This window comes from Ovis canadensis, chromosome 26, assembly GCF_042477335.2.
Source record: "Ovis canadensis isolate MfBH-ARS-UI-01 breed Bighorn chromosome 26, ARS-UI_OviCan_v2, whole genome shotgun sequence".
NCBI classification, from domain to species: domain Eukaryota; kingdom Metazoa; phylum Chordata; class Mammalia; order Artiodactyla; family Bovidae; genus Ovis; species Ovis canadensis.
The window spans coordinates 44,648,860-44,676,133 of NC_091270.1; the positions used below are offsets into that span (position 1 = coordinate 44,648,860).

The 27,274-nt window shown below is 44.7% G+C and overlaps 1 protein-coding gene and 1 long non-coding RNA gene across 2 annotated transcripts; one reads left to right on the top strand and one right to left on the bottom strand.

Moving 5' to 3' along the window:
• Positions 1 to 1,820: 1,820 nt before the first annotated feature.
• On the bottom strand, positions 1,821 to 8,552 carry DUSP26 (dual specificity phosphatase 26). Its single transcript, XM_069572891.1, has 4 exons — positions 8,241 to 8,552; positions 5,907 to 6,199; positions 3,754 to 3,968; positions 1,821 to 2,645 (listed from the first exon to the last, which is right to left on the bottom strand). Exons 1-4 carry the CDS (start codon positions 8,355 to 8,357, stop codon positions 2,446 to 2,448), a joined length of 825 nt encoding a protein of 274 aa, XP_069428992.1. The 5' UTR covers positions 8,358 to 8,552; the 3' UTR covers positions 1,821 to 2,445.
• Positions 6,515 to 22,649, top strand: LOC138430867 (uncharacterized). The gene is made up of 2 exons (XR_011253417.1): positions 6,515 to 6,936; positions 20,557 to 22,649. It is a non-coding gene; the product is annotated as an uncharacterized lncRNA (long non-coding RNA).
• The last annotated feature ends 4,625 nt before the right edge of the window (positions 22,650 to 27,274 follow it).

Sequence of the window (27,274 nt, forward strand, 5' to 3'; positions counted from 1 at the left end):
TTATATATGGCTTCCTAGGTGGTGTTAGTGTTAAAGAATCTGCCTGCCAATTCAGGAGGCCTAAGAAACCTGGGTTGGGTCCATCTGTCAGGAAGATCCCCTGGAAATGGCAACCCACTCCATTATTCTCACCTAGGAATTCCCATGGACAGAAGAGCCGGGGGAGAGAGGTAAATTAATGTCACCAACACCCTCATGGCTGTGTGCTGGGGCCAAGGGTCCTAGCTGTCAGATCTTTTGGCCCCATCTTCCCACTATTGTAATGTGGTTATGGGATGCAAGTGTCAAACGAGAGCTTTCTAACACTAAGAGCTAGTAACATGTAATGATTCCCGACCGTCAAAAATGGCCAAGCAAGGGACTTCCTGGGTGGGCCAGTGGTTAAGACTCCAAGGCAGGGGGTATGGCTTCAATCCCTGGTCAGGGAACTAAAATCCCATCTGCCTTGCAGTGTGGTCAATAAATAAATCAAAATAATCTCTCTTTGCTTCAGTTAAAAAGAAAAAAAAAATGGCCAAGCAAATAAATGCTTGATAATTATCATTGTGACTTATTGAAAAGGCAATTTATTTATGCCTGTGGAGAGTGGAAATCGTTCATCTGTGAAGGCGTCTTTGAGCTTTGAGATTCTGAGTTTCTGTACTTTGGAGTAGAGTCTACGCTTTAGTTATATTAAGTGATTTTTCTCCTGTACTTTTCACTTCCTTTTACATTCCATCCTCTTCTTCCACTCATGCAGATGTTCTGGGAACACACCGCCCGTTTCTGTTTGTTTGTTTTGGCCATGGGAATCTTAGTTTTCTGACCAGGGATTGAACCTGTATCTTCTGTCAGTGAAAGTGCAGAGTCCTAAGCACTGGACTGCCAGGGAATTTCTGGGAAACACACCCTTCAAAAAGAAGGATGTGGTAAAAAAAAAAAAAAAAGAGAAAGCTGTGGTGGCTGGCAGTTTGGCAGTTGGAATATTAAAAAAGACCATACTATTCGCTCTGGTGGTTCGCTCTATTTTTGGACTAGATTTACTAGGGGGATTATGTTACCCTCTTCGGAGGAAAACCTGGAAAGATTAGAAGAGGAAGCAATCACATCACCTCCCCTCCCCTCGTCTCCAATTTCTTGGCACGAGGCAAAAACCCAACCCATGATTTAGGGCTGGGATTGATTTAAGATTAATATTCTGCTCTTCCATGAGAATGGGGGACTTGACATAGAAAGCAAGCTGCCTTTTTGAAAATAAGTTATATTGTGTCTGCCAAAAAGCTCGTTCGGGATTTTTGGACCACCCCAGTATTTCTTAACACACTGGAGTTTATGAACAGAGACCTATTTTAAGCTTCGAAGATAGCAGTGTGCCGAATCCCAATCCAGGTTGCAACTCTGACTTTTTGGTCCTCTGCTGTCCCCGTGTGGACGTAAATGGAAATAACAAGATATCCCTTACAGCTGGCATGTGGAATCGGACTTGGGAGAAAACTCCCTTAAAAACTGGAAACGTTAGCTGCTCAGTCGTGTCCGAGTCCTTGCGATCCCATGGACTGCAGCCCGTCAGGCCCCTCTGTCCATAGAATCCTCCAGGCAAGAAGACTGGAGTGGGTTGCCATGTCCTTCTCCAGAGGATCTTCCAGACCCAGGGATCGAACCCTGGTCTCCTGCATTGCAGGAGGATTTTTTACTGTCCGAGCCACCAGGGATGATCCCCCTTAAAAACCGCTGGAGGCATTAGGGCTGGTGGGGGTCCATGACCCTTAGGAGGGAGCCAGGGACTGCCCTCAGGAAGAGAGCTGCAGACTCAGACAAGCCAGTGATTCAAGAGGCTCGCGTCGTTTTCACCATTTTTATTTTTCCTGCAGCGCTTGGATCCAGTAAGCGAGTGATCAGTGACAGACTCGCAGTCATGCACCTCTGCCGATTTTGGGCCACGACCAGCACCCACGGGCATGGTGCCAAGCCTCCCACACCTCTTCCTGCCGTGTTTGGAGTAACAAGTCTGTAGGCTTCTCTCTTAGCTTTTCTCACCATCTCATCACCGTCTGTCTCTCTGCTCCTGGCCCCACACAACTCGACATCATCACAGCCGTGCCTGCTGCCTCCCTGACTCTCCCCGCAGGGGCACAGGGCAGAGTGGGTCCGTATCAGAGAGGGAGGGGAACACTTGAGCACAAACAGGGGAAGGGGCCTTGAATCTCTGGGGCCACCCTGCCTAGAATCCAGGACCCTAGCTGCCTTCCTCCCTGGCCAGCTCCCTGCTAGATGACTGTCACCCTGCTCAGCTAACCCCTCCCCATCCCCTCGCAGTAGATAGCAGCTGTGGTCTGGGGCCATGTCCCAGCCCTCTAAGGAGAGAATGGGTTCATTCGGTCTCCCCACCACCTGTTCCCTGGGCCTCCGCTGTCCAGCTGGGATCCAGGGACACACAGGCCTGGCCTGACCTCCCTCCCCCACCCCTCATGCCTCCAGCCCCTGCCGCAGCCTGCGGTCCAAGGCCAGGAGCTGCCTCAGGAAGCCCCGGTTGGGGATGATGCCTCGGTGGTCCTTGACTTTCTTGATGGCCTCCACGAGGGTGAGGCGGTGGTACAGCATGAGGTAGGCCAGCACCAGGGTGGCCGAGCGGCTCACTCCCACGGCGCAGTGCACCAGGATCCTCCCTGTGAATACAGACAGATGGAGACAGGCGGCTGGGGGACCGTGCGCTGGGCTGGAGGAGGCTGGGGGCAGGTGAGGAGGAAGACAGGTAAGCAGAGATGCTCGGAGGCACACATGGGGAGATGGTAAGAATCTGAATCCCAACAAACAGGGGCACATAGACGGGAAGACACAGAAAACCTGCAGCAGTTCAGCATCCATAAACCCAAAATGGGCTTGAAGAGGGACGTGCTTGGTGGTCCAGCAGCTAAGACTCCAAGCTCCCAATGCACGGGGCCCCGATTCAAGACCTGATCAGGGAACTAGATTCTGCATGCCACAGTTAAGACCCAGAACAGCCAAATAAATAAATAAATATTTAAAACATAACTAACATAGAGTGTAAAAAAAAAAAAGAGCTTGAAGGGAAAGACTCAAGATTAATGCAAAACTGAGCTTTGTACCAAGTAGAGTTTCTGCTTGAAGCTCGCTGAGTGCATTCATGGAAAATCCTTTGTGTCTAACCTGGCCCTTCCTCAGGTTCCCATCCATTCTGGGGGGAGGAGGGGTGTGTGGGTGATCAGTATATATTTTTTTTCCTATTTTAAAAAATCTTCTTATTTTTTCGCTGCGATGAACAGCATGTGGGAATCTTAGTTCTCCAACTGAGGATTGAACCCACACCCCTGCATTGGAAGAGTAAAGTCTCAGGCCACTGGGGAAGTCCCAATACATCTTACATTTTTAAAATAAAATCCTCTTTACTTTAAAAAATAAAATATTTTTATATCTTAAATATATATATATATATATTTTCTGATCACTAAAGCAAAACAGGCAAAGCAAGAATCGTTAGAAAGTCTAGAAATATGTAAAGAAGGCAACAATTAAAAAATATATCTCCCATAATCTTCCCACCCAGGGGCAATTTGCCAACTCTCCCGACATTTGGGATTATTTCCTTCTTTTTACGGATTGCATTGAAAAGATGGTTGAGAGAAGAGTTTTCTTTCCTGAGCATCTTATTACATCATTCAACTCTCTTTCTTTTTCCACATCCAGAGCCCTGGGCTTTGCTCTAACTCAGTGTCCGTGGGTCCACCCCTCCACCTCGCTCCCCTCCCTTCCTACCTCCTGGCTGGCTCAGCGCCCGGTGGATGAAGTCAGCGGCTGCCTGGAAGTGGACGCTCATGTCGAAGGCTGGCGAGTCGTGGGCCTCGACACCCAGGTAGCGGATGCCCAGCCCCTCGTAGGCTTCGGGCGTCCCTCGCCACCGGCTGTGAGAGGCGTTGAGGACGTGCGTGATGCCCAGGCGACGCAGCTCCCGGTGGTTGTTGGCTATTTCCCTGCATTGAGGAGCAGAGGTTAGAGGGGGTGAGGCTGGACGGTGGGACCAGACACCCCGGTCAGTACTCTGATCACCGCCAGGCCAACATCACTGGCTCCAGGCCTTCCCTTCACTTCCTGAGGACCTGAGGTGTGCAATGACTCTGAGTCTTGTCCTGGAGCAAACCTGGGGAGTCCTGGAGAGATTTTTGGCCTGGGGGAGAGAAGACGGAGAGACAGGCAAACCACAGCCCTGATAACATTATTGAAAGATGCTCGGAGGCCACAGGATTTTATTAATACTTGATCCGTGAGAAAGATCAACATGGTTTGTACTTCATGGAAGGAAGTACCTGCCAACGGTGGAATCTAGCTGGAGAAAGATTGGGGCGTCTCAGGAGAGAGGGGTTTTCTTCACACCAAGGCTTTCAGGTATAGAGAGATCAGTGGATGGGTCTGGATATGGCAGGGAGGATCTGGACACCGGATGGCTTGTTGGAGCAGCTCACATTTAACCTGGTAAACTTGAATTGCTATGGTTTTCACCACTCCCCCATTACTTTATTTTTATTTTTGTAAAACTTTTTCTTTTTTTTTTTTTTCTGGCTGTCCCATGAGGCCTGCAGGATCTTAGTTCCTTGACCAGGGATCGAACCTGTGCACACTGAAGTGGAAGCAGGGAGTCCTAAACACTGGTCAGGAAGTCCCTTTCCCGTTTAGACTCTCTCTGATGCCCAGAATCTTGTGTTTTGCCAGTTACTCCAAGCCCATGGTTACCCTGTGGATGTCACCTGCAAGGGTTTCTGTGGTTCACAGCCCTCAGCTCATGCCAACAAGGTCCTATCGAATGCCCTGTCTAGCGCCAACTCCTGGAGCAGAAAACACGCTGAACTTGAACCTCTTAAGTCCTGGGCTCTGCTACTTACGACCTGTGGGACCTTGGGCCAGTCCCAGCTTCTCTGAGCTTCCAATTCCTTCTATGTAACCTGGGGATAGTGGTACCTACCTTACAAGGCTATTGTGAAGATTAATAGAGAAAAAGCCTGTGAAAACTCCCTGTAGGCTCTAAAGCTCTCGGAAAAGACCTGTAGGGCCTCCTTTCTCTTTGACTCCCATCTCTCTGTCGCCCCCATCTGGCAGAACCTCTGCATACTCTGTGGCTTGGCTTGGTCCTCCCCTCCCCTTTTTGTTATATGCGCTTAGTCGCTTTAGTCCAACTCTTTGTGACCCTGTGGACTGTAACCCACCAGGCTCCTCTGTCCATGGGCTTCTCCAGGCAAGAATACTGAAGTGGGCTGCCATGCCCTCCTCCAGGGGATCTTCCCGACCCAGGGATCGAACCCATGTCTCTTACATGTTCTGCATTGCCAGGCAGGTTCTTGACCATTAATGTCACCTGGGGCACCCCTCGCCTTACCATCCACTTTTCCTGGCCCCTGTGATAGCTTTTTTTCAGGGCACAAAGATGGAAGGTCAGATAAGTCATCTATGATGTCCAGCCCACAGCACTGGCATATGAAAATGCTAATGCGTTGTGCTAAATGAATCACACGATTACTTGAACAGAGCCTGTCTGTCCAGAATTGGGTCTATCAGTAATCCTGTCCCACCTAAGAGACGTGGGTTCGATTCTTGGGCTGGGAAGATCCCCTGGAGGAGGGCATGGCAACCCACTCCAGCAATCTTGCCTGGAGAATTCTATGGACAGAGGAGCCTTGTGGGCTACAGTTCATGGGGTTGCAAAGAGTCCAACTCGACTGAAGTGACTTAGCAGGTAGGTAATCCTGTCTACTCTCCCCAACCCTCCAGCCTCCACTCTACCCAGGTACCCCCTCGTTTCCACCCTCAATGTGGAACCAACAGCACAACTCCACGCCTCTCTGCCACCCTTCTCCTTTCTTCTTGCACACACACGCACGCACACACACAGCCGTGGCCCCAGTCTGCCCGGTACCTACTGGTCTCCGAGGTAGAGGCCTGGCCAGACCTCGTCGGCATGGTTACAGGCGGTCTTGCCGGTGTAGAGCAGCCTCTCCAACTCGAAGACATTGAGGAAGGGGTGCTGGACGGCGGGCGGCTCCTCCAGGGCGCCTCTCACGCGGACCGGAGACCTCGAGCCGCTCCGGGAGAAGCGGGCCATGAATGTCACCGAAGCCCAGAGCCAGTTGCCGGGACACATCTTAGAGGTGGCAGGAGGCCTGGCAGCCCCCGGGGTGCGCGAGGTGAGGCGGGGCGGGTGTCCAGGTGGCAGCTGCCGGCAGAGGCGGGGGTGTGAGTGACGCCTGAGCGGGTCCGGGGCGGCGGGGTCCCTTCCCGCCCCCGGGGAGAAGGTTCTGGGGGAGGACGGTGAAGTCTGGCGGGCGCTCTGGACGGTCGTCTCCTTTGAGTGGCAGCGGCTCCTGTCGCCCTGCTCTTTGGCTCCGCCAGGCAAGGAGGTGGGAGCGTCACATGTTCTTGTTTACGGGCCGAGGCAGCGGCCCAGCTGCTGGGCGTCTGCTCCACCACCCCGCCCCCACTCCGCACACACAGTCAACACACACGCACGCACACACACGCACACACATTTGGCATCTGGGTGGCAGGGCCCAGTGCTGGAAGCCTTGCCAGCCCCCGTCTGGGTCTCATCTGCCTGGGGCTGAAGCAGACAGGCTGGGGAGCTGGGAGGGGGGTTTGGGGGGAGGTTCTGGATCCATCCAGAAGGAGTTGGTCTGAAGCCAGCAGCAGCTGGGGCCGTGACCCAGCCCCGCCGGCCTCAAGGGTGGGGTGGTGGTGGAGATGGGCTGCTTTAACCCCCTCCTGCCCTCCTGCCGCCTCAGCCCTCAGCCTGCTCTGAGAACTCCAGCTGGGGGCATGGGGCGCGTGGGGAAGAGTAGGAAAGAGGAAGCTGAAGTTTTTGAAAAACAGTCGCTGAAGACCCAGGTTCATGGAAAGAAGCGCCAGTTATCTGTGCGCCACAGGCAAAGCAGCCTCCCTTGGTCAACATGACAGGTATCACTGATTAAACCTCATCTCTCTGGGTCCAGGCAGGGCTGGAGTACTGTGTGTGTGTGTGTGTGTGGGTGGGAAGAGGCAGAGGGTGAGGGGCTGGAGGAGGGAGGAAAGGGAAGAAATGGGGGCTCCTGGCTGGCCCAGGGGCTCAGAGTGTGGAATTAGCGCCTGTGTTGCTGGTGAAATCAAGTGACCCTATTTAGCACACGGGGGTCCTCAGTGAAGGGCCCGAGATGTGCCTGACTCTCTGTGAACAGTGGGACCACGCACTGAGCTGTGGAGCTCGGAAGAGCCAGCCTTTGAAACTTGCCCTGGGAGCTGCAGGCAGGGGGGATTGTAGCAACAGCCCACTACTCCAGTGCCTCTTCTCTCTTCTTCCAACCCCTCTTCCTCTCGCATGGTGATCCTGGCCCTCAGCAAAAGTGGGGCGCTCTGAAGAATTCCCCTCCCACTCCTTTTCCTGTCTTCTGCCCCAGGGACTCAAGGCAAGGTCCCCAGTGAGAGGCCATCTTCGCCCTGCCCCCCACCCCTCCCCCACAGTCTCAACAGGGGCCCAGTTTTCCCCAATCCCCCTGTCCCTCCAGGGCCAGGAGAGCTCCAGCACTCATAAGGCATAAGAAGCAGGGGTCTCAGGATCAAGACTGGCGAGGGGAGGCTGGATCTTAGGCTGTTGAGGGGTTGTTTAGGAAGAGAGGGTTTTTTCCCCCCAGTGGCTGATCGGAAGGAGTGTAGAAAGAGAGCACTACAGCAGTCACGGCCACCTCCATCAGCGCTATCACCATCATGCCCATCCTTCCCACCGCCGCTATCACTGCCATCACCCCCAGGGTCGACATCTTCATCACCAGCATCACCATTATCATCATCGACTTTCGCTCCGCAGGCCTAAAGACCTCACCACTTGGCTCCCAAACAACCTTTTCTGGGGACAGAATGCTGCTGCCTGTGTGATGCTGAATGGTGGAAAGAAAGCGGGAAGCCGCCCAGGTGTAGCCGGAGCTCGGTGGCACTCGCTTTCTCCCCATTCCGTCCCTGGACACGCTCCAACCCCATCCGCCAGCTTCTGGGGGCCCCGGTCCGCGGCCCCCTCCCTCCCCCCCCCCCCCAATCCCTCTGCTGTGGTTGTAACAGGTTCATGGCTGTCGCCCAGCCCTCGCCAACCGAGACAGCCAGGCGCGGAGGGAGGGGCCCCGGCAGGCCCCCGCCGGCGGGCTCCCAGGCCCCTTTTAAGCGCCCCCGTCCCCCGCCCGGCGCCCCCCAGCCCCGATCCCCGGCGCCTAGCCCACCCGCCGCGGCCCCGCTACCTCGCGAGGCGGCGCGGGTCTCAGTCCCGGAGGCGGATCGCAGGCGCAGGCAGCCCCACGGCCATGACTCCGCCGCCGCCTCGGTCTGGCTTGGCAGACCGGTTGACGGATTAGCATCTATTTTTAAGCCATGACACGCACGTCGAAGCGGGGCTGGTGTCGGTGTGCGCGTGTGTCGGCGACACGCAGGGACCCGGTCTCGCACCCGGGGGCCCTAGCGGACAGGCGGCGTGGGCCACGCAGCCCGCACCCCCTGCGGCCCCGCCTCGCGGGCATGCTCGTGTGTATGTGTATTTTCGGAGCTGCGCCAATGACAGGCACTCTGCCTAAAGCTGACATTATGTAAGGCGTCCCAGACGGTGTCTTGAGCACACACGCTCCTCCCCAGGCAGCATTAATTACACAGACTCCAGGACGATGCCCACTCACTTGTACATGTCTCCTGCGCCAGAACACTATGGCATAAATAACTCTTGTCCCCAACCCTGATTCATATTTACTAAGCATGGTGTACCCTGTGTTTCACAGATCTTAACTCATTTTATCTTCATCACAGTCTCTGAGAGAGGAGAGGATATTGTTATTGTACCCATTTTAGGGAGAAGGAGATGGAGGCATCCAGAGGCTAAGTAATTTGCCCAGGGCACTCCCTAGGCATGCCAGAGCTGAGGGTCCCAGCCTGGTTGCCTGCCTGGGAAGTTCAAGTCCTTAGGGGCTTTCTGGACAGGTGGCAGCACCTTCATCCACCTGCTCTCCCCACACCCCAACACACACACAATGGAGAAGGTACAGTGGATTTCTTTTTTTGAAAAGGTATTTATCTGGCTGCTCCGGGTCTTAGTTGTGGGGTGTGGGATCTAGTTCCTGGACCAGGATGGAACCCAGTCCCTCTGCATTGGGAATGTGAAGTCTTAACTACTGAACCACCAGTTCAGCACCGTGGCTTTTTATCAGGAAGACTTTCTCACCAGCTCAGCTCCTTGTGAATTTCCTTTTCCTCTGTTCTTGAAGAAATTCGCATGTTGCTTTCTGGTGATACTTAGCTTCACTTGCTAAGTGAACTACCCTAAGTACCTTGTTGGCTCCCCTTATTGTAAACACTTCGAAGGCAAGGACTGTGTTGTGGTCCCCAGCACCTGGCTCACTGTGTGATGGGGGTAGGGTGGGGGCAGTAATGAATGTTATCAGGTGATGCTTTAAAAAGACTCAGACGCCAGGCGAGCTGCCTGGTGGGAGGAAGGCAGGAAGAAGACCAAGGTCAGGCTGGACCTGGCTGGAGATGAGTAGATGGTATACCTACTGTAGCTGAAACCAGGATGGACTCCATTCCTGGAGGGAGAGTAGATCAGGCTTTGAAATCTGAGTCAAAGAAAGTGACACAGTCCCCAGGTCAGCTCCATCATGGGATGCCGGTAATTCCCCTTCTACGCAGTCTTTCCTGCTCTAGAGAAGCAAAAGCAATTCCTCTTCCTTTTCCTTGTGCCTTCTTTGTATGGAAGTTTACATGAAGAAATGAAATCTTCATCACTGAAAACAAAAACTCTCCTGGGAAATTGGGATTTGTCAATTCAGGACAACTTTGGTAAATAATGGTCACAGGGGACTTCCCTGGTGGTCCAGTTGTTAAGATTCCTCATGTCCAATGCAGGGGGTATGGGTTCAATCACTCAGTTGGGGAATTAAGATCCCATATGCCACATGGTGCTGACAAAAAGTAAACATTAAAAAGAAGAAATGGTTCTGAATCAAACTGTTAAACAGTATATGTCATACACTAACCTCATTACAAGTGACAGAGACTTTAGGGTTGGTAGGTTGAGAAGATGTTATAAATGATAAACTTCATCTCAGTCTTTAGTTGAGATCTAAATCTTTCAACCCTGCATTGCACTTTTCTCAGAAAGCTGGGAAAATATGCTTTAAAGCATACTATAGACAATTTGGCCAGATGTAACCATAGAAATTGTCCATAGATCAAGATCTTCATGAGGACGGGGTCAACCTACAACTCAAGTGGCTTCATACTTTCCTTGGTAACTTCTTAGATGGCTTATTATGTTTCCAGGTGACACCCAGCTGAACTAAAGATGGAGAGGGGGGGAGAATGGAAGAAAGAGTTAGTAAGAAGGTAATGGAGAGGATTCAACAGGTAATGAGTGGAAGGAAAGAAAATAAGCATGTATCAATAAGTTATTATCATCAATTCCTTGGATTCCCACATTTATGAACTCATTTAATCCCACTTCCCTTTGAGGTGGGTGTTATTATCTTCATAGAACACATGAGAAGACTGATACTTGGCCAGATTAGTTAACTCACCCACAGCTAATTAGTGCCAGAACAGGGGTTCAATCCCAGGACTATCTGATTCCAAAATTTTATATTTCGAGATTGAAGTGTCACTTCTACAAAGCCTTTCTTGATTTACTTTTATTTGTTCTTTTCCTTCTTTGTGCTCATAATGACTTCTAGCAAAGGACATATGGGCTAGTAACTTCATGATTTGCTACATTTATTTAAATGTCTGTTCCCATTATTAGAAGTTATGAATGGATTCACCACACTGGGATGAAAAGAACAGAGATGATAAAGCAGATAGGAATATATTTCCAAGTGGTTTCTAAAGAAATACTTCTTCTAAAAAAATAGTTACATGGAGAGAAAGAGGGAGAAAGAGTTCAGTATGAGCAAAGAGGAGGAAAAACAGGCAAGACTAGGAAATACATGTTAAATGGTAGTTCTAACTGCTACAGTTTAACTATGGACTCTGTGCTACTGGGTTAAAAGCTTTCCATCTGTTAGCTAATTTAATCCCATAACGTAGATATTATTAATTCCATTTCCTAGTTGAGGAAATATGTTTCGTGGTGGTAAACCCATTCCAAAGCAACTGTTTCAAACCAAAACCTGGGCCTCAAAGCACTGTAGCATAAGGAAAAATCATGGTAATAGTGTGCATGTGTGCTAAGTCACTTCAGTCGTGTCTGACTCTTTTCGTCCCGTGGACTGTAGCCCACCAGGCTCCTCTGTCCATGGGATTTTCCAGGCAAGACTACTGGAGTGGGTTGCCATGCCTTCCTCCAAGGGGTCTTCCCTACAAGTGGGACAGAGAGCAAGTCTCCCGCCTTGCGGGCAGGTTCTTTACCACTAGGGCCATCTGAGAAGCCCAGGAGTTAGTGTATCAAGCCCTATTTTGTGCCAAGAATGTAGCAGAACTTACAGGAATTATCCGCTGGAAGCCAGAGCAAGGCATTCTCAAGCACCCCGCCCCCACTGGTCCCTCAGAGGGCGTGGCTCCCGGGTGGCAGGCTCTGCAGCTTTTGGAGGTTGGGGGTAGCGGCCTTTAGTCCCCCGGGGGTCACTCGACGCCCTGTAATCTTTTGCCATAAGTGGAGAAATGCAGGTCGAGACGGACCTGGCTTCCCCCACCCACGCCCTCCGCACTGCCACGCCTGTCCGTCCCAGGCTGGTTCACCCCGAGCTCGGCTGCAGGTTTAAACGGCCCCTTTCGTGGACAGGTTCAGGCCACAGAGCACCAACAGGTATGACTGCGTTTAGCGATGGGTGTGTGGTGAGGGGAGGCGGGGCAGGGAACGGAGTGGAGGAAAGATGCGCCGTACGGATGCTGGCTTATTCTTCCAGATCTCCATCCTCCCAGCCCCCTTCCTGCTTCAGCATCTTCCTCCGCCCCGATCTGGCACCAGTCTTCCCCAGGTCCCTGCGTGTGATCGGCGTGTCAGTTCTCCCAGGCGTTAGTTCTCCCAGGCATTAGCCAGGGATGAACCGGCTGGTTTCCCCCGCCCCAGGGCTGCTGCTGGCTCTGAACTGGGGAGGAGGGCTACTAAGTAGGTCCTTTCAGGGTCGTGAGAATCTGGTTTTCGCTTCAACTCTAAAACCCTCCTTCTCCGTCGGTCCACCAAAGTGTCCTGTAGCCCGGTTCGCTGACTTACCTAGAGGTGGACACGTCTTATCACTATGAATAGTCCCTTTTTCTAAGAACCACACATTTATCCCGAAGAGTGGATGTGCTTTCCGTTAGCCTGATTTTGTGATGAAAAGAAACTCTGGGGAGACTGATAGGTCCTAGAGCGGTAAATTACGGCATCATTAGTTGCAAACCAAACGATATAAAAGGAATACACAGTAAACATCACTATTACCAAAAAAAGAAGAAAAAAGAAAAAGAAAAGCGTGTATGAAAACACATTTCGAAAAAGCCTGAAAGGAAATATGCCAAACAGTAAAAGAACTCAGAGTGAGACGATAGATAAGTTTTGTCTTGCTCTTTAAACTGTCTACATTTCCTGCATTTTCTACCATCAGTGTGAATTAATTTAAAATGTCAGTTCTATAAAATCAGTCCAGACTTTCTTACTGGAAATGAATGTCCCACTAGTGCTTGAAGAGAATATTCAATCTCTGCTTGGGGTCACAGGTTTCTTTATTTCCTCTCTACATAAGGTTTTAAATATTCTAAATTGTTAATTTCCTCTCTTGTTTTTACCAGCTGCTTTGTTTTTTTAATTTTTGGCCCCACCCCAAGGCATGTGGGACCTTACTTCCCCCACTAGGGATTGAACCCATGGCCCCTGTATTGGAAGGCAAGAGTCTTAACCACTGGACCATCAGGGAAGCCCCTTTACCAGCTTTAGAGGGAGGGAATTTTTAGTAAAAAAATAGTTTACTATGATTTTCTGCCACGTGTTTGTGGGTTTCTTAATATCTTTTTCTAATTCTGTCAGTTTTATGGGGGTATAGTATCAGTCTGTATTATTAGGTCCACAAAGTTCACAGGGTTTTAAAAATTCATTGTTATTATTTTTAAAATGTTTTAGTCAATGAGCAGTTTCTCTAAGAGTTAAAAAAAAATCTATCTTTTTTGGAATAATGTATCTTTACATATAATTCTTCTGTTTGAGTTTAACTCATAAACTCTCTTTAGCTAGATTAAAATTAAACTGTATTTTAATCAATGACTTTTTATATTAATTGTGTTTTATATTATTTTTAATTTTTTGTTTATATATTTATAGTATTTAAAAAATGATTTCCACCATCTTATTTTGTGTTTTCTAACTCTTGTGCTTTCTCTTTCTTCTTTACCCCTTTTCTTTCTTTGGGCAAATTTATCTAGTGTTCATTATTCACGTTATTGAGCTCAGTGGATTTGAAAGTTAATGTCTAAATTTAATTGGTACTTTTATGCCCTCCCTGAATAACACAAGGATTTTGATTTTAATTTCCCTTAGAAACATTTTCTCTCCTATCTTCTTTATTATTATTATCCACTACTTTGAATACAGCTTTGAAACATTCCTTTGTTTTCATCATCAGTCACATAAGGCACATAATTTAAAGAATCAACACACTCTGCAATACTCATACAAAAATAACAACCTCCATAGATCACTTTCTAACACCGCACACAAAAATAAACTCAAAATGGATTAAAGATCTAAATGTAAGATCAGAAACTATAAAACTCCTAGAGGAGAACATAGGCAAAACACTCTCAGACATAAATCACAGCAGGATCCTCTATGATCCACCTCCCAGAATTCTGGAAATAAAAGCAAAAATAAACAAATGGGATCTAATTAAAATTAAAAGCTTCTGCACAACAAAGGAAAATATAAGCAAGGTGAAAAGACAGCCTTCTGAATGGGAGAAAATAATAGCAAATGAAGCAACTGACAAACAACTAATCTCAAAAATATACAAGCAACTTATGCAGCTCAACTCCAGAAAAATAAATGACCCAATCAAAAAATGGGCCAAAGAACTAAATAGACATTTCTCCAAAGAAGACATACGGATGGCTAACAAACACATGAAAAGATGCTCAACATCACTCATTATTAGAGAAATGCAAATCAAAACCACAATGAGGTACCACTTCACACCAGTCAGAATGGCTGCGATCCAAAAATCTGCAAGCAATAAATGCTGGAGAGGGTGTGGAGAAAAGGGAACCCTCCTACACTGTTGGTGGGAATGCAAACTAGTACAGCCACTATGGAGAACAGTGTGGAGATTCCTTAAAAAATTGCAAATAGAACTACCTTATGACCCAGCAATCCCACTTCTGGGCATACACACCGAGGAAACCAGAATGGAAAGAGACACATGTACCCCAATGTTCATCGCAGCACTGTTTATAATAGCCAGGACATGGAAACAACCTAGATGTCCATCAGCAGATGAATGGATAAGAAAGCTGTGGTACATATACACAATGGAGTATTACTCAGCCGTTAAAAAGAATTCATTTGAATCAGTTCTGTTGAGATGGATGAAACTGGAGCCGATTATACAGAGTGAAGTAAGCCAGAAAGAAAAACACCAATACAGTATACTAACACATATATATGGAATTTAGGAAGATGGCAATGACGACCCTGTATGCAAGACAGGGAAAGAGACACAGATGTGTATAACGGACTTTTGGACTCAGAGGGAGAGGGAGAGGGTGGGATGATTTGGGAGAATGCCATTCTAACATGTATACTATCATGTGAATTGAATCGCCAGTCTATGTCTGACGCAGGATGCAGCATGCTTGGGGCTGGTGCATGGGGATGACCCAGAAAGATGTTATGGGGAGGGAAGTGGGAGGGGGGTTCATGTTTGGGAATGCATGTAAGAATTAAAGATTTTAAAATTTAAATAAAAAAAAATAAAAAATAATAAAAAAAATAATAAAATAAAATATTACAATACAAAAAAAAAAACAACCTCCTGCTTATTGTCCGCCATCCATATCCTAAGGAAGCACACTGAACAATTTCAAGTATTAAATTTTTGTATCTCTCATTATGTTTATATTGCTGTGTCTTGATTTTCCAGTTTTGGGCATTATCTATTGATTTCTCACTGTGAATGTTGAGGGTTTATTTCTCTGCTATTTCATTTCCCCAAGATATATATGTGTATATATATACACACATTCCCTCTTTATGCACTTTTATATGCACAGCTATATCATCATTTTGTTATATAAATAATCAGTATTTAAGATACTAGAACTATATAATCATTATTCACAGTTGAACCACGTTGTTTGCTATGATTGCTTTTTTTCTTGCATCACTTTGTTTTCCCTTCAGTTAATAATTATTTTTTTGCTTTATCGCTTAATTTTCAATGGATATCTCACTAGTTTGGCCCCATGCTTTTCTCCAAGTGCCTGAATTTCTTGTCAGTAAGCATATCAGTTATTTTCTCAGTATTTTTTTTCATAAGTCTTTTCTTCTTTTAAAGATCATTTATTAATTTTTATTTTTGACCATGCTGGGTCTTTGTTGCTGCATGCAGGCTTCCTCTAGATGTGGCTGAGCAGTGTGGTGTGAGGGCTTCTCATTGCAGAGGCTTCTCTTGTTGGAGGACACAGGCTCTGGGCACTTGGGCTTCAGTAACTGGCTCAGGGGCTTAGCTGCTCTGCAACATATGGGATTTTCCCGGACCAGGAATCAAACCCCTGTCCCCCTGCATTGGCAGGTGGATCCCTAACCACTGCTCCCCCAGGCAAGTCCCATAAGTGTCTTCTGGAGACTTCTGGTGGATCCCCATCTGGTTAGGCTGCTCTCAACACTAGGGAAAGCCTATTCCTCTGGGACTGATCTCCTTTTACTCTCATGCTGGGAATTCAATGTCCTATTTCCTGGGCATCGTCCATTCTTAGTATGCTGCCACCATGCTCAAACGTGCCTGATACCTGCGCAATCAAGAGACCCTCTGTTTTACTTTAAAGAATAAGCTTGACTTCTGAGAAGGCACAGTTGCCCGGACTTCAGTGATACGAGGTCTGTGGAGTTTAACTTAAAAAGACTTCCAATCCATTCTATGCTTTTAATTCATCTTCCAGAGATATATGGAGTTGCTGTTCCTTGGCCTTTTGGTTGCTCTGATGTGTAAATCAGATTGATCACCAATATTCCCCAACCGACTTGCCTGCTGCTCTTCCGCATCCAATATTTTGTCGCTACTGAAATAGTTCCTGTTCTTTTCATTCTGGTGGGTTTTATGTTTTTTGTTGTTTTTTTTCTTTTTAAAGAAATCTTTCAACTATCAATTTTGTGGGGTTTCAGGAAGAAGCAGAATTAAATGCTTGTTTTAACTGGGAATGCCAGCTGGCTTTTGAAAACACACAAAAAATGATTGATATTCTAATGTTTTTCACATGCAATATTTATCTAGATTTACCAGCATATTTAATTCTTTTGCCAACTCTTGCTTCTTTATCCTGTTCATCTTTTCTAGATTCTTTTTTTGTTGTTGTTTCTCGTTTAGTAGTTCTTTTTGTAAGAGACAGTTAGTAGTAAATTTCTAAGTGCTTGAATGTCAAAAAAATTTCTAATTTGCCTTGATTTGTAAATGATATTTTGCTTGACTTTAGAAATTTAGGTTCCCAATTATGTTTCTTCAGTGCATTAAAGATATTACTTTATTGTCTTTCAGCGTTTATTTTTGCTGATGAGAAGTCTTTTTTCTCCAGTGTTCTTGTGATTCCTTTATTGTAATCTGTCCTTTCTCTTTGTTAGCTTTAACTTCCCTCTGAATGCTGGCTTCCAAATTAGTATCCAAATAACTTCTTGGTTTCCCAAAACTGAGTTTATTGCTTATTAGAGTAACTGTTAGTTGTTCAGTCGTGTCTGACTCTTTGCGACCCCATGGGCTATAGCCCTTCAGGCTCCCAGGTCCATGGGATTCTTCAGGCAAGAATACTGGAGTGGGTTGACATTCCCTTCTCCAGGAGATCTTCCTGAGCTAGTCAGTGTACACTGGACTTAGTGACTCTCTCCACAGTAAATAGAATACAGCAGAAGTGATGGAACATCTCTTCTAATATTAGGTTATATTATGGCTCCCTTTTAAAATATAATCTCATTTCACTGTGTAGTGATACCACAGGATATTCAATCAACAGTCTGTTGATGGACATATGGTTGGTTTCCAATCTCTTTTTTACCATGAACAGTGCTGCAATGAATATTCTTCTGACATTATTACAAATTCTGGACAGTGGGTTTTAGCTCATCGAACTGTGGAATGGTAGCTTAGTTCAGTTGAGCCAAAACCCTGTCTCAGGGTTTTGTTTTCAGAAGACAGTTCACATCTGAATCCAGGCCCAACATGTTATGAAAACTCAGGGCTCTTGTCTTGTGGGGATCCTCCTGTTGATGGCAACAGCCAGGGGTCAGGGGATCATTCTGGCTTCAGACGTGAGGTGGCGAGTTCTGTTGATCGGTAGGAAGTTTACTCCCCGCTCCTGGCTCTCTACCACGCCTCTCTCTCAGCTCTTGTCTCTGCTCAGACACTGAAAACTCAGCTCATAGGGTCCAAATCTCGTCTCGGTACCCCCGTGGGAGCTTCTGTTTCAGCTACTTTGTGCCACCCTTCTAGTTTCTGGTAGGTCGAGGTTTCCCTTTCTGTTTTTCTCATCAACATTTTATGCGGAAAAAACTGCAGACTTACAGAAAATTTGAAAATGAGGGACTTCCCTGGCAGTCCAGTGGTTAAGACTCCGCACTTCCACTTCAGGGGTCATGGGTTTGATCCCTGGTTGGGGAACTAAGATCCCACATGCCACGTGGCATGGCCAAAAAAATAAATAAACAAAATAAAATATTATTGTTAAAAAAAAAGAAAAAGGAAGTGTGCTGTCTTAGTTTCAACCCCAGTGACTTAGCAGCAGCAGCAGCAGCAGTCTGTTATCAGTTGTGATCTGGGGCAACTTATTCATTAAAAAAAGGAAGAAAGAGAACTACAATGAAATAATACTATTCATCCACCATTTAAATTGAACAATTGTGAACATTTTGCCACTTTTACCTTTTCTACTTGTTTTTATATGTATATATTATAAATGTATATTTATATGTATGTGTTTTATTTCCTGTTCCTATTATATATAGTTATGTAGATAATTTATAAAGTATTTATAATCATATGTGTACATTTATATTGCTAATTTACTGACCTGCAAAATACTTTCAACTCAGATACTTTAGTGTATATCCCCTAAAAGTAAGGACACTCTCATATATAACCACAGTGCTATTATGAGACCTGGTGAGTTTGATATTTTAATATCTTTTAGTACACAGTCTATATTCAATTTTCTCCAACTGAGGAGAAATTTTATAGCTTATTTGTTTAACCAGTGGCCCAACTAAGGTTCATGGATTCCTTTGGTTTATTATGCTCTTTGGGCTTCAGCAGTAAAGAATCTGCTTGCAATACAGGAGAGGAGGGTTTGATCCCTGGGACAGGAAGATCCCCTAGAGCAGTGCATGGCAACCCATTCCAGTATTCTTGCCTGGGAAATCCCATGGACAGAGGAGCCTGGTGGGCTACGGTCCATGGGGTCACAATTGTCTTAAAGGATGTCCCACATACTAGACTTGCTTTTATCATAGTATCATTTGAATCTTTCCTTTATTCCTATATTTTCTATAAACTTAGAATTCTGTCAGAAGCTGCAGATAGTCTGTAAACATTTTGACAAGACCATTCATACATGGCACTGTGTAAATCATAACACATTAGGAATGGCACTATACTTTTCAAGTATAATTTTATATTCCTATTCTATTAAACATTCTAATGTAGTTTCAGGTGGATAGGATGATATGATTTTAGTATGTACTCAAATCATCATTTATTGTCACAACACAGTGGTTTTTTTCTGTTTCAATTTAAAATTGAAAAAATGCTTTTTGCAGTTTATATTCCATTATAGGTTATTATAAGATATTGGGTATAATTTCCTGTGCTACATAGTAAATCCTTATTGCTTATCTATTTTACGTAGAGTAGTTTGTGTCTGTTAGTCCCACACTCTGAAAATAGACTGGCAATCTAAATATTGAGTGAACAAATGAATAAATACAAATTTAAAAGCTATGCCCAGTGCTGGGCTGAACTAAGGGGACTGTGGTTGAGAGACACAACGAGGAGGATCATCTTGACATTTTTCTTTTTTTTTTTCTTTTTCAAAAGATATTTTATTCAACATTTCTTAACTTTTTGTTGCTATATATTCATAAAGAAGTATCAATCCATTGTTAAAAACATATTCAAACTATATATTTTAAAATTTATATTCTTTCAGTTTCCCATAAATGATCCATCTTGGAATATGTCAAATGTCTTGGAATTTGCCAAATGTCTCAAATTTACCATCAATATTAGTCTTTTGGTAAGTAAAGCTCAGTGCACCACTTAAAGCCGTAAAGGAGGTCACTTCTTTTAAGAGTCTTAGTAGCATCTCAGAAGGGTGAGGGGCAAGTTTTCATATTTATGAAGCTTTTGTTAGGTGTCATTCATGTAGGGACTTGATCAGGATTTGTAAAGCTCCTGGTATAATAATTTTGAATTGATAGACTCAGTGTTTGAGACTTGCAAGGTGATGTTTTTCAGCAAGTCTGAGAGATTGTTATTTGATGATATTTATTGAAAAGTAAAGTTGTTTAGTGTTTGTTTAAATAGGTTTGCTAAAATAATAGTAATTTCCACTGTTGCTCTTGCCAGATAAAGGGCAAGGATTTATTAGATCACTAAAGTTGTGTTAATGTATATAGCAAAATATATAGTCAGTCATGTCTGACTATGTGACCCTATGGACTGTAGCCCACCAGGCTTCTCTGTCCATGGGATTCTCCAGGCCGGACTACTGGCATGGGTTGCCATTTCCTCCTCCAGGGGATCTTCCCGACTCAGGGACTGAACCTGTGTCTCCTTTGTCTCCTGCATTGGCAGGCAGGTTCTTTATCACTAGTGCCACCTGGGAAGCAAAATATATAGAGGTAGATAATTTAGGTTTTAAGTATCTCCTTGTTTCCAAACCCTACCCACCAATTCCACCCCCAACTTCTCCCATAATCATTCTTCATCTTGATCTAAAGGATAGACCATTAACAGCTGAAAGTGTCAGTTGCTCAATGATGTCCAACTCTTTGCGACCCCATGGACTGTAGCCCACCAGGCTCCTCTGTCCATGGGATTCTCCAGGCAAGAATACTGGAGTGGGTTGCCATTTCCTTCTCCGACATTTTTCTCACCAGTGGTCAAACCCTCCTGGTGTTTAAGTTAGCATTTAATTTAGATCAGCCTGGTGTTAATTCAGTATTAGCTTAAACACTGAAAGTCTGTTGTGTGCAGGGTACAATGCTTACCTGTCAATCTTCTTTATTCGTTTTAGCAGCACAGATTCCAAAGATGAAGTACAATCAGTGAAAAAAAATATTAAATGATCTTTAATTTGGTTGCAGGAGGGAAGATCAGAGGGAAATTCAGAGTTTTTTTTTTCTTTCAGTTTATTGAAGAATCCTCCATCCTTGATGAGGTCAAAGATGTGCTTAATATGTGCCTCCATATTACAGCATACAAGTAGATAAAAAGGGACTTCTAATCATGTGTGTCTGTTACCAAATGTTGCCAGCAATAAATACTTGTAATAAATAAATGAGTAGTATAGTTTTAAGCCAGGATTAATTTTCTTCCACCTAAAATGGTCTAAGTTAACTTCTATAGTACATCACGTTGATCATCTCAGTGACATTTTTAATGATTTCTGTAATTTCCAACATCCGCTGGATCATGGAAAAAGCAAGAGAGTTCCAGAAAAACATATATTTCTGCTTTATTGACTATGCCAAAGCCTTTGACTGTGTGGATCACAATAAACTGTGGAAAATTCTGAGAGAGATGGGAATACCAGACCACCTGACCTACCTCTTGAGAAATCTGTCTGCAGGTCAGGAAGCAACAGTTAGAACTGGACATGGAACAACAGACTGGTTCCAAATAGGAAAAGGTATGTCAAGGCTGCACATTGTCACCCTGCTTATTTATCTTATATGCAGAGTACATCATGAGAAACGCTGGACTGGAAGAAACACAAGCTGGAATCAAGGTTGCCGGGAGAAATATCAATAACCTCAGATATGCAGGTGACACCACCTTTATGGCAGAAAGTGAAGAGGAACTAAAGAGCTTCTTGATGAAAGTGAAAGTGGAGAGTGAAAAAGTTGGCTTAGAACTCAACATTCAGAAAACGAAGATCATGGCATCTGGTCCCATCACTTCATGGGAAATAGATGGGGGAAACAGTGGAAACAGTGTCAGACTTTATTTTTTTGGGCTCCCAAATCACTGCAGATGGTGATTGCAGCCATGAAATTAAAAGACGCTTACTCCTTGGAAGAAAAGTTATGACCGACCTAGACAGCATATTCAAAAGCAGAGACAGTACTTTGCCGACTAAGGTCCGTCTAGTCAAGGCTATGGTTTTTCCAGTGGTCATGTATGGATATGAGAGTTGGACTGTGAAGAAGGCTCAGTGCTGAAGAATTGATGCGTTTGAACTGTGATGTTGGAGAAGACTCTTGAGAGTCCCATGGACTGCAAGGAGATCCAACCAGTCCATTCTGAAGGAGATCAGCCCTGGGATTTCTTTGGAAGGACTGATGCTAAAGCTGAAACTCCAGTACTTTAGCCACCTCATGCAAAGAGTTGACTCATTGGGAAAGACTCTGATGCTGGGAGGGATTGGGGGCAGGAGGAGAAGGGGATGACAGAGGATGAGATGGCTGGATGGCATCACTGACTGAATGGATGTGAGTCTGAGTCAACTCCAGGAGTTGGTGATGGACAGGGAGGCCTGGTGTGCTGCGATTCATGGGGTTGCAAAGAGTCGGACATGACTGAGCTATTGAACTGAACTGAACTGTACTTCTGATGGCAGGTTCAGGAAAGATAACAGAAATTAATTTAGCTGAATCTTAATCATCCGTGGGGGGAGGAAAGTTGAGAGATTTACTGTATGACAGACTACACACTTATAATGCCACAGTCTTTACCAGTGATCCTGAGAAATTATATTCAGTGAATTTACTGGGAATTCCAGCTAGAATTAGTGAAAGCTTGATGAAGCATGTATACAATTTTTTTAATACTATTCTTGTGAGTTTTCTATGAATTTGAAATTATTTCCACCAAAAAAGTTAAAAATAAGGGCTCTGGTGCCTAAAACGAATGAAATAGTTATACTGAGTATATTTTTGTCTAGGTACCTGCATTATTGTTAATACATTTACTTTTATGCCTTTATCAAGCAAGTTTACCTTTCTCTGGATATAATTCCAATATGATCGGCATATGCTTCTAAATCCACAGGGAATTAAAAAAAAGCAAATCAGAAATCTAGAGTGGTGCTGCTTAATAACTTAAATGGAGATACAGGAAAAGGGACAAATCCAAGAATTAAAAAGCAGAGGCAAACTGTCCCCCATACTTCAACAGCCTCTTGGGCATGGCTGTTTCACAGCATTGCAAAATAATTGAGGGAATGAGTTGATAATGATGAATGAATTCATGTCTGTAAAGCAATTAAAACAGTATCTGGCATGTGGCAAGCTTTGAATAAATGTTAGCTATTGTTAGATGGATCAGGGTACTCTTGTGTTGTCACTCAAAGGGAAAATTCAGCTGTTTTTTCTAGGAAGACAAGACATTTTGCAATAGACTGTGTTGGATGAACAGCTGAAGGAGGTAACGAAACCTCAGCGCTTCCCTTGTGTGGTTGAGAAAAGTGAACTCGGTTTTTCTCTTCTCCCCGCACCTACATTGGTATAACTTATGTACGTAGAATGTTTTGCTGGGGAACGTGCCCTGGTGGGTACAGCTTCTGTATGGACCTTGGAAGGCAGCCATATGTGGACTCTCCCAAATGGTTTAAAAGCAGCTGGGGGGAACAGAGGAGGAAAAGGGGGTTAGCAAAAAGAGGAAGGTGTGAAAATCTGTGAGAGGGAAGAAGACTGACCCTTGGCCTTCTACAAAGCTCAGCGGTTCACACTGAGACACTTCTTCCAGTTCAGCTGGCATCAAGGACTTGTTCCTAAGGATGGAAGGAAAGGCCCTGTGTCCAGTGGGGACTTTCAGAGCATAGTCAGGCAGGAGTAAATAAAGGGATGCAGGGTTTGAATACTGGTTCCAATTCGAAGGGCTTTTCCTGCTGTCTGTGCAAATCACTTAATCCTATGGAGCCTTAGTTCCTGACCTGTAGGTGCAGATGAATATCGCCTTCAATCTCTGTTGACCTCATAGAGCTATTGTGAGGCTCACAGATATCACACAGATACCATGCACGCATAAACACGTATACACACAGTGAGATGCAAATCAAAGGGGTTCTTTTTTTAAAGCTGCCATTCAGCTTTATTTCACACATATATATGAAATAACAATCCACCCCTCTGAATGTAATAGATTAACAAAGAACCAAAGACTTAACAGGCGTTTTTTTTTTTTTTTAAATCTTAATGTTTTAAAGCAATGTTTTTGACTAAAACTGTCCGATTCCCCTTAACCCCATATATGCTCCCTGGACCAAAGTTGGTCTCTGCCTCCCAGGTTTTGAAGGGGTTATTTTCAAGTTGAATCCTGAGGCACAAGAAGCTTTTTCCAGACTCCCCCACAATCATCCCATGAGGGCCAAGAGCATAGTTTCAAAGGGAGACCAGGGGCTTCCATTGGCCTCAGACACCCGGGGTGCACCCTGGCTTTCTGCCTCAGAGATGTAGACAAGTTACTTCAAAGTTCGTAAGTCTCAGTTTGCTCATTTATACTGCCACTTGTTGGTTGTAAGGATTGAATGCGATAACGCTCGCAAAGCACTTACTTAGCATCCGTTCACAGTAAGCGCTCAGCAAATAAACATCATTATTATTCCACCCTGAGTCAAGCACGTACTTACCCATCCCCCATAGAGAACTAATTTATTTTAATTAAAATTAACTTTTAATTTTATATTGGAGTATAGCCAATTAACAATGTTGGGATAGTTTCAGGTGGACAGCAAAGGGACTGAGCCAGACATAGACATGTATCTCTTCTCCCATAAACTCCCCTCCTATCCAGGCATTGAACCTGTAGAGAATTGATCAGTTCATTGACTCCCTTATTTGTTTCATGTGTATGTGTGTGTGTGTCTTCTCTCATTTAAGTAGGGACAAAGAAGCACAAACAGATTTCGGAATCACTGAAGGAGATCTTCCATGGGGTCCACATTTTCTGAACCAAGAATCAGAATGTATGATCTGACGAAGCATGTGTGACCTAGGCCATCATAGATCAGGAGACTTGCAATTGGTTGCCTCAGAAAATCTGGGAGAGGGTAAAGTAACTGGGACTAAATAAAGGCAAAAAGCAGGGTTTAGGGTTGGCAGAAAGAAAAAAGACCTGGGAGGAATTCACGTCTTCAACCACTGGAGGCTGCTCTGGTTTTTCTTATAAGTAGCTCCATGCAGCCAACAGGCTTTACCAGCCAAGGAATCTCACACTGAACACGGAAGAGTCAACAGAGGAAGGAAGTGTGAACAAAAGGGAAAACCACGGACACAGAACTATTAGTCCCTCAAAGCAGAGGGTCACTTCATGAAGAGAAGATCTCCTTTGAGGATAAAACGGTTTTTTGAAAATCTGGTGGGGAGGTAGGTTAGCAAAGCTACATGACATCTAAACTTTATAGAGCTCTGGATTTCTTCTTGATTAGAGAACATAATGGGAATGCAAATATCTCTGGGGCAGAAGTGTCAAATTCACACTGAACAACATCAGATTCTTTCCTGACAGCAAGCTTTTGTGAGACAGAAAGGAAATAGAAGTATTTCCTCTTAAAAATTTGTTTGCAATTATGAACTTTTTCATTACAGGGAAATAAGTGTAAAAGACTGTAAAGAAAATGTATTACTCTTATTCCCTTCATCCAAAGGTAACTTCTGCTGATTAAGTGAATTTATTTTGTTCTAAGGTTTGCCACTGTAAGGATAGAATAAATTCATAAGACCAAACCTTTGGGAAATGATATTAATTTTTAAACTCTAGTATATTAAATATTTATCACCTTGAATTTGGCAAATGCATAAAGGCACAATAATAAAATAAAAAATCAGTCCAAAATCCCAACTCTCAGAGACAGGCTGAATAATATTTTACTGTTTTGCATTCCATGTTATCCCTGTGTATAGGTACACATATATTTTTATGAAAAGTAGAATCATATTGCATCTATTATTTTGTAAATGGTTCTTTTTTCTTGAGAGTGTTTTCATGATTTTTTCTTCATTCATTAAATATTTTTTAAAAATACAAATCATTTAAAATGGCTGCACAGTACTTTACTGTGTGCATGCATCATTGTGTAACCAATTAGAAAGAGACATTTTAAAAATATGCAGGAAAAGAAGTTTTCTACTACCTTCAAGCATTTTGGAAATAACCATTTCAATCCAAACAATTCTAAAATTCTTACATGTTTACAAAAGAAGATTCCATAGGGCAGGTTAAATTGGAGATAGTAGAAATAAAAACAAAATAAAACAAAATTTAAAAATCATCATCATAAGAAAATAAAGCAAATCCGAATGAAAACACAATCATAACTTTTCACATAAAGTACATAATTTAGTTTCCTGTTAAGCCAAATTAGTCTCTGCCCAGTGAGCCCAAACTAATGAGGGACTTTTTCAAATTAGTGTTTATCTTCAGTTCAGTCCAGTCGCTCAGTCGTGTCCGACTCTTTGCGACCCCATGAATCGCAGCACGCCAGGCCTCCCTGTCCATCACCATCTCCCGGAGTTCACTCAGACTCACGTCCGTCGCGTCTGTGATGCCATCCAGCCATCTCATCCTGGGTCGTCCCCTTCTCCTCCTGCCCCTAATCCCCCCCAGCATCAGAATCTTTTTCAATGAGTCAACTCTTCGCATGAGGTGGCCAAAGTACTGGAGCTTCAGCTTTAGCATCATTCCTTCCAAAGAAATCCCAGGGCTGATCTCCTTCAGAATGGACTGGTTAGATCTCCTTGCAGTCCAAGGGACCCTCAAGAGTCTTCTCCAACACCACAGTTCAAACACATCAATTCTTCGGCGCTCAGCCTTCTTCACAGTCCAACTCTCACATCCATATATGACCACAGGAACAACCATAGCCTTGACTAGGCAGACAATCAAACCCGATATACTCCAAACCAAACTAATTTCTTCCTTCTTCCCTTTCTTCCTGTTCTATTTCCTGTCTTATTAGTATGAGGCTACCTTTTGGTCCCTAATCCTGAAACCTACACTCCTCAGACTGCTTGGTTCTTTTCCCATCCGCACCTGACTCAGCAGGTCACCAAACTGCATCACTTCTGTATTGTTAATCTTTCAAATCGCCTCTCCTCTCTGCCGTCACTGTCACTCTGTGGGTAGGTCCCCCTTATTTCTTACTTGGACAGCAACAGCCTCCACACGACTCTAATGCCCTCTACTTTATCCTGTTGGGGAGGAAGAAACTTTTCTCCACCCTTCCAGATGCTCTGACTGGTCCAAGAATTAAATGGACATGAGGCAAACAGGAGAAAGTCAAACAAAAGCTGAATAACATGTATGTACGTGAGAGATCCAGGGAAACTGAGTAACTCACTAAAATGGCCCAAGCTCTCACCTTAAATACCATCTACAACCAAAGACAAAAGAGGCTGTTGGGGGTAGTGGTTTGGGACTTCAAAAGGGAGGAAGGTGATTCACATGGAGATGGAAAAGCTGATGTTTGGTTCATAATGTTTGCTGGGCTTGTAGTGATGGTGGGACCTAGAGTGGACTCTGATCTCTAGGGGTTTACCCCACCGCACTTGGTTCATATTCTTTGCCGATGTCTCTGGTAATCACTTTAGTCCAGGAACAGATCCTCTATTTAAATTCTTTAAGCAGCTAAGAGGGAAGGTCAAAGTTTATTCCTGAGTCATTTGGGCTGATGAAATAAAGTTCATATTTTATGGCAAGGTAAGAAAAATTTAAACATCAACATTTTCTCTGCTTGTTGGGGCCTCCTTCCTGCATTAATCAGAACTCCTTAGGAGATAACACCCTTCCTGAATCTTGTAAGAGGTTGTGATGACGCACTCTTGCCTTGCACCAGCAGCTGTGGATTGTGTAAACTGTCATTGTGTCATTGATGCAGAGCCCTTTGTCTCCAAAACTGTGCTTTGACC

Excerpts from the sequence above, each read along its gene's own strand:
- DUSP26 (XM_069572891.1), bottom strand. The coding sequence starts at position 8,357 with ATGCTAATCCGTCAACCGGTCTGCCAAGCCAGACCGAGGCGGCGGCGG. Across the intron at positions 3,969-5,906 it reads GGCCTCTACCTCGGAGACCA|GGAAATAGCCAACAACCACC; the intron begins GTAGGTACCGGG and ends TCCTCAATGCAG. Across the intron at positions 2,646-3,753 it reads GGCGCTGAGCCAGCCAGGAG|GGAGGATCCTGGTGCACTGC; the intron begins GTAGGAAGGGAG and ends CTGTATTCACAG.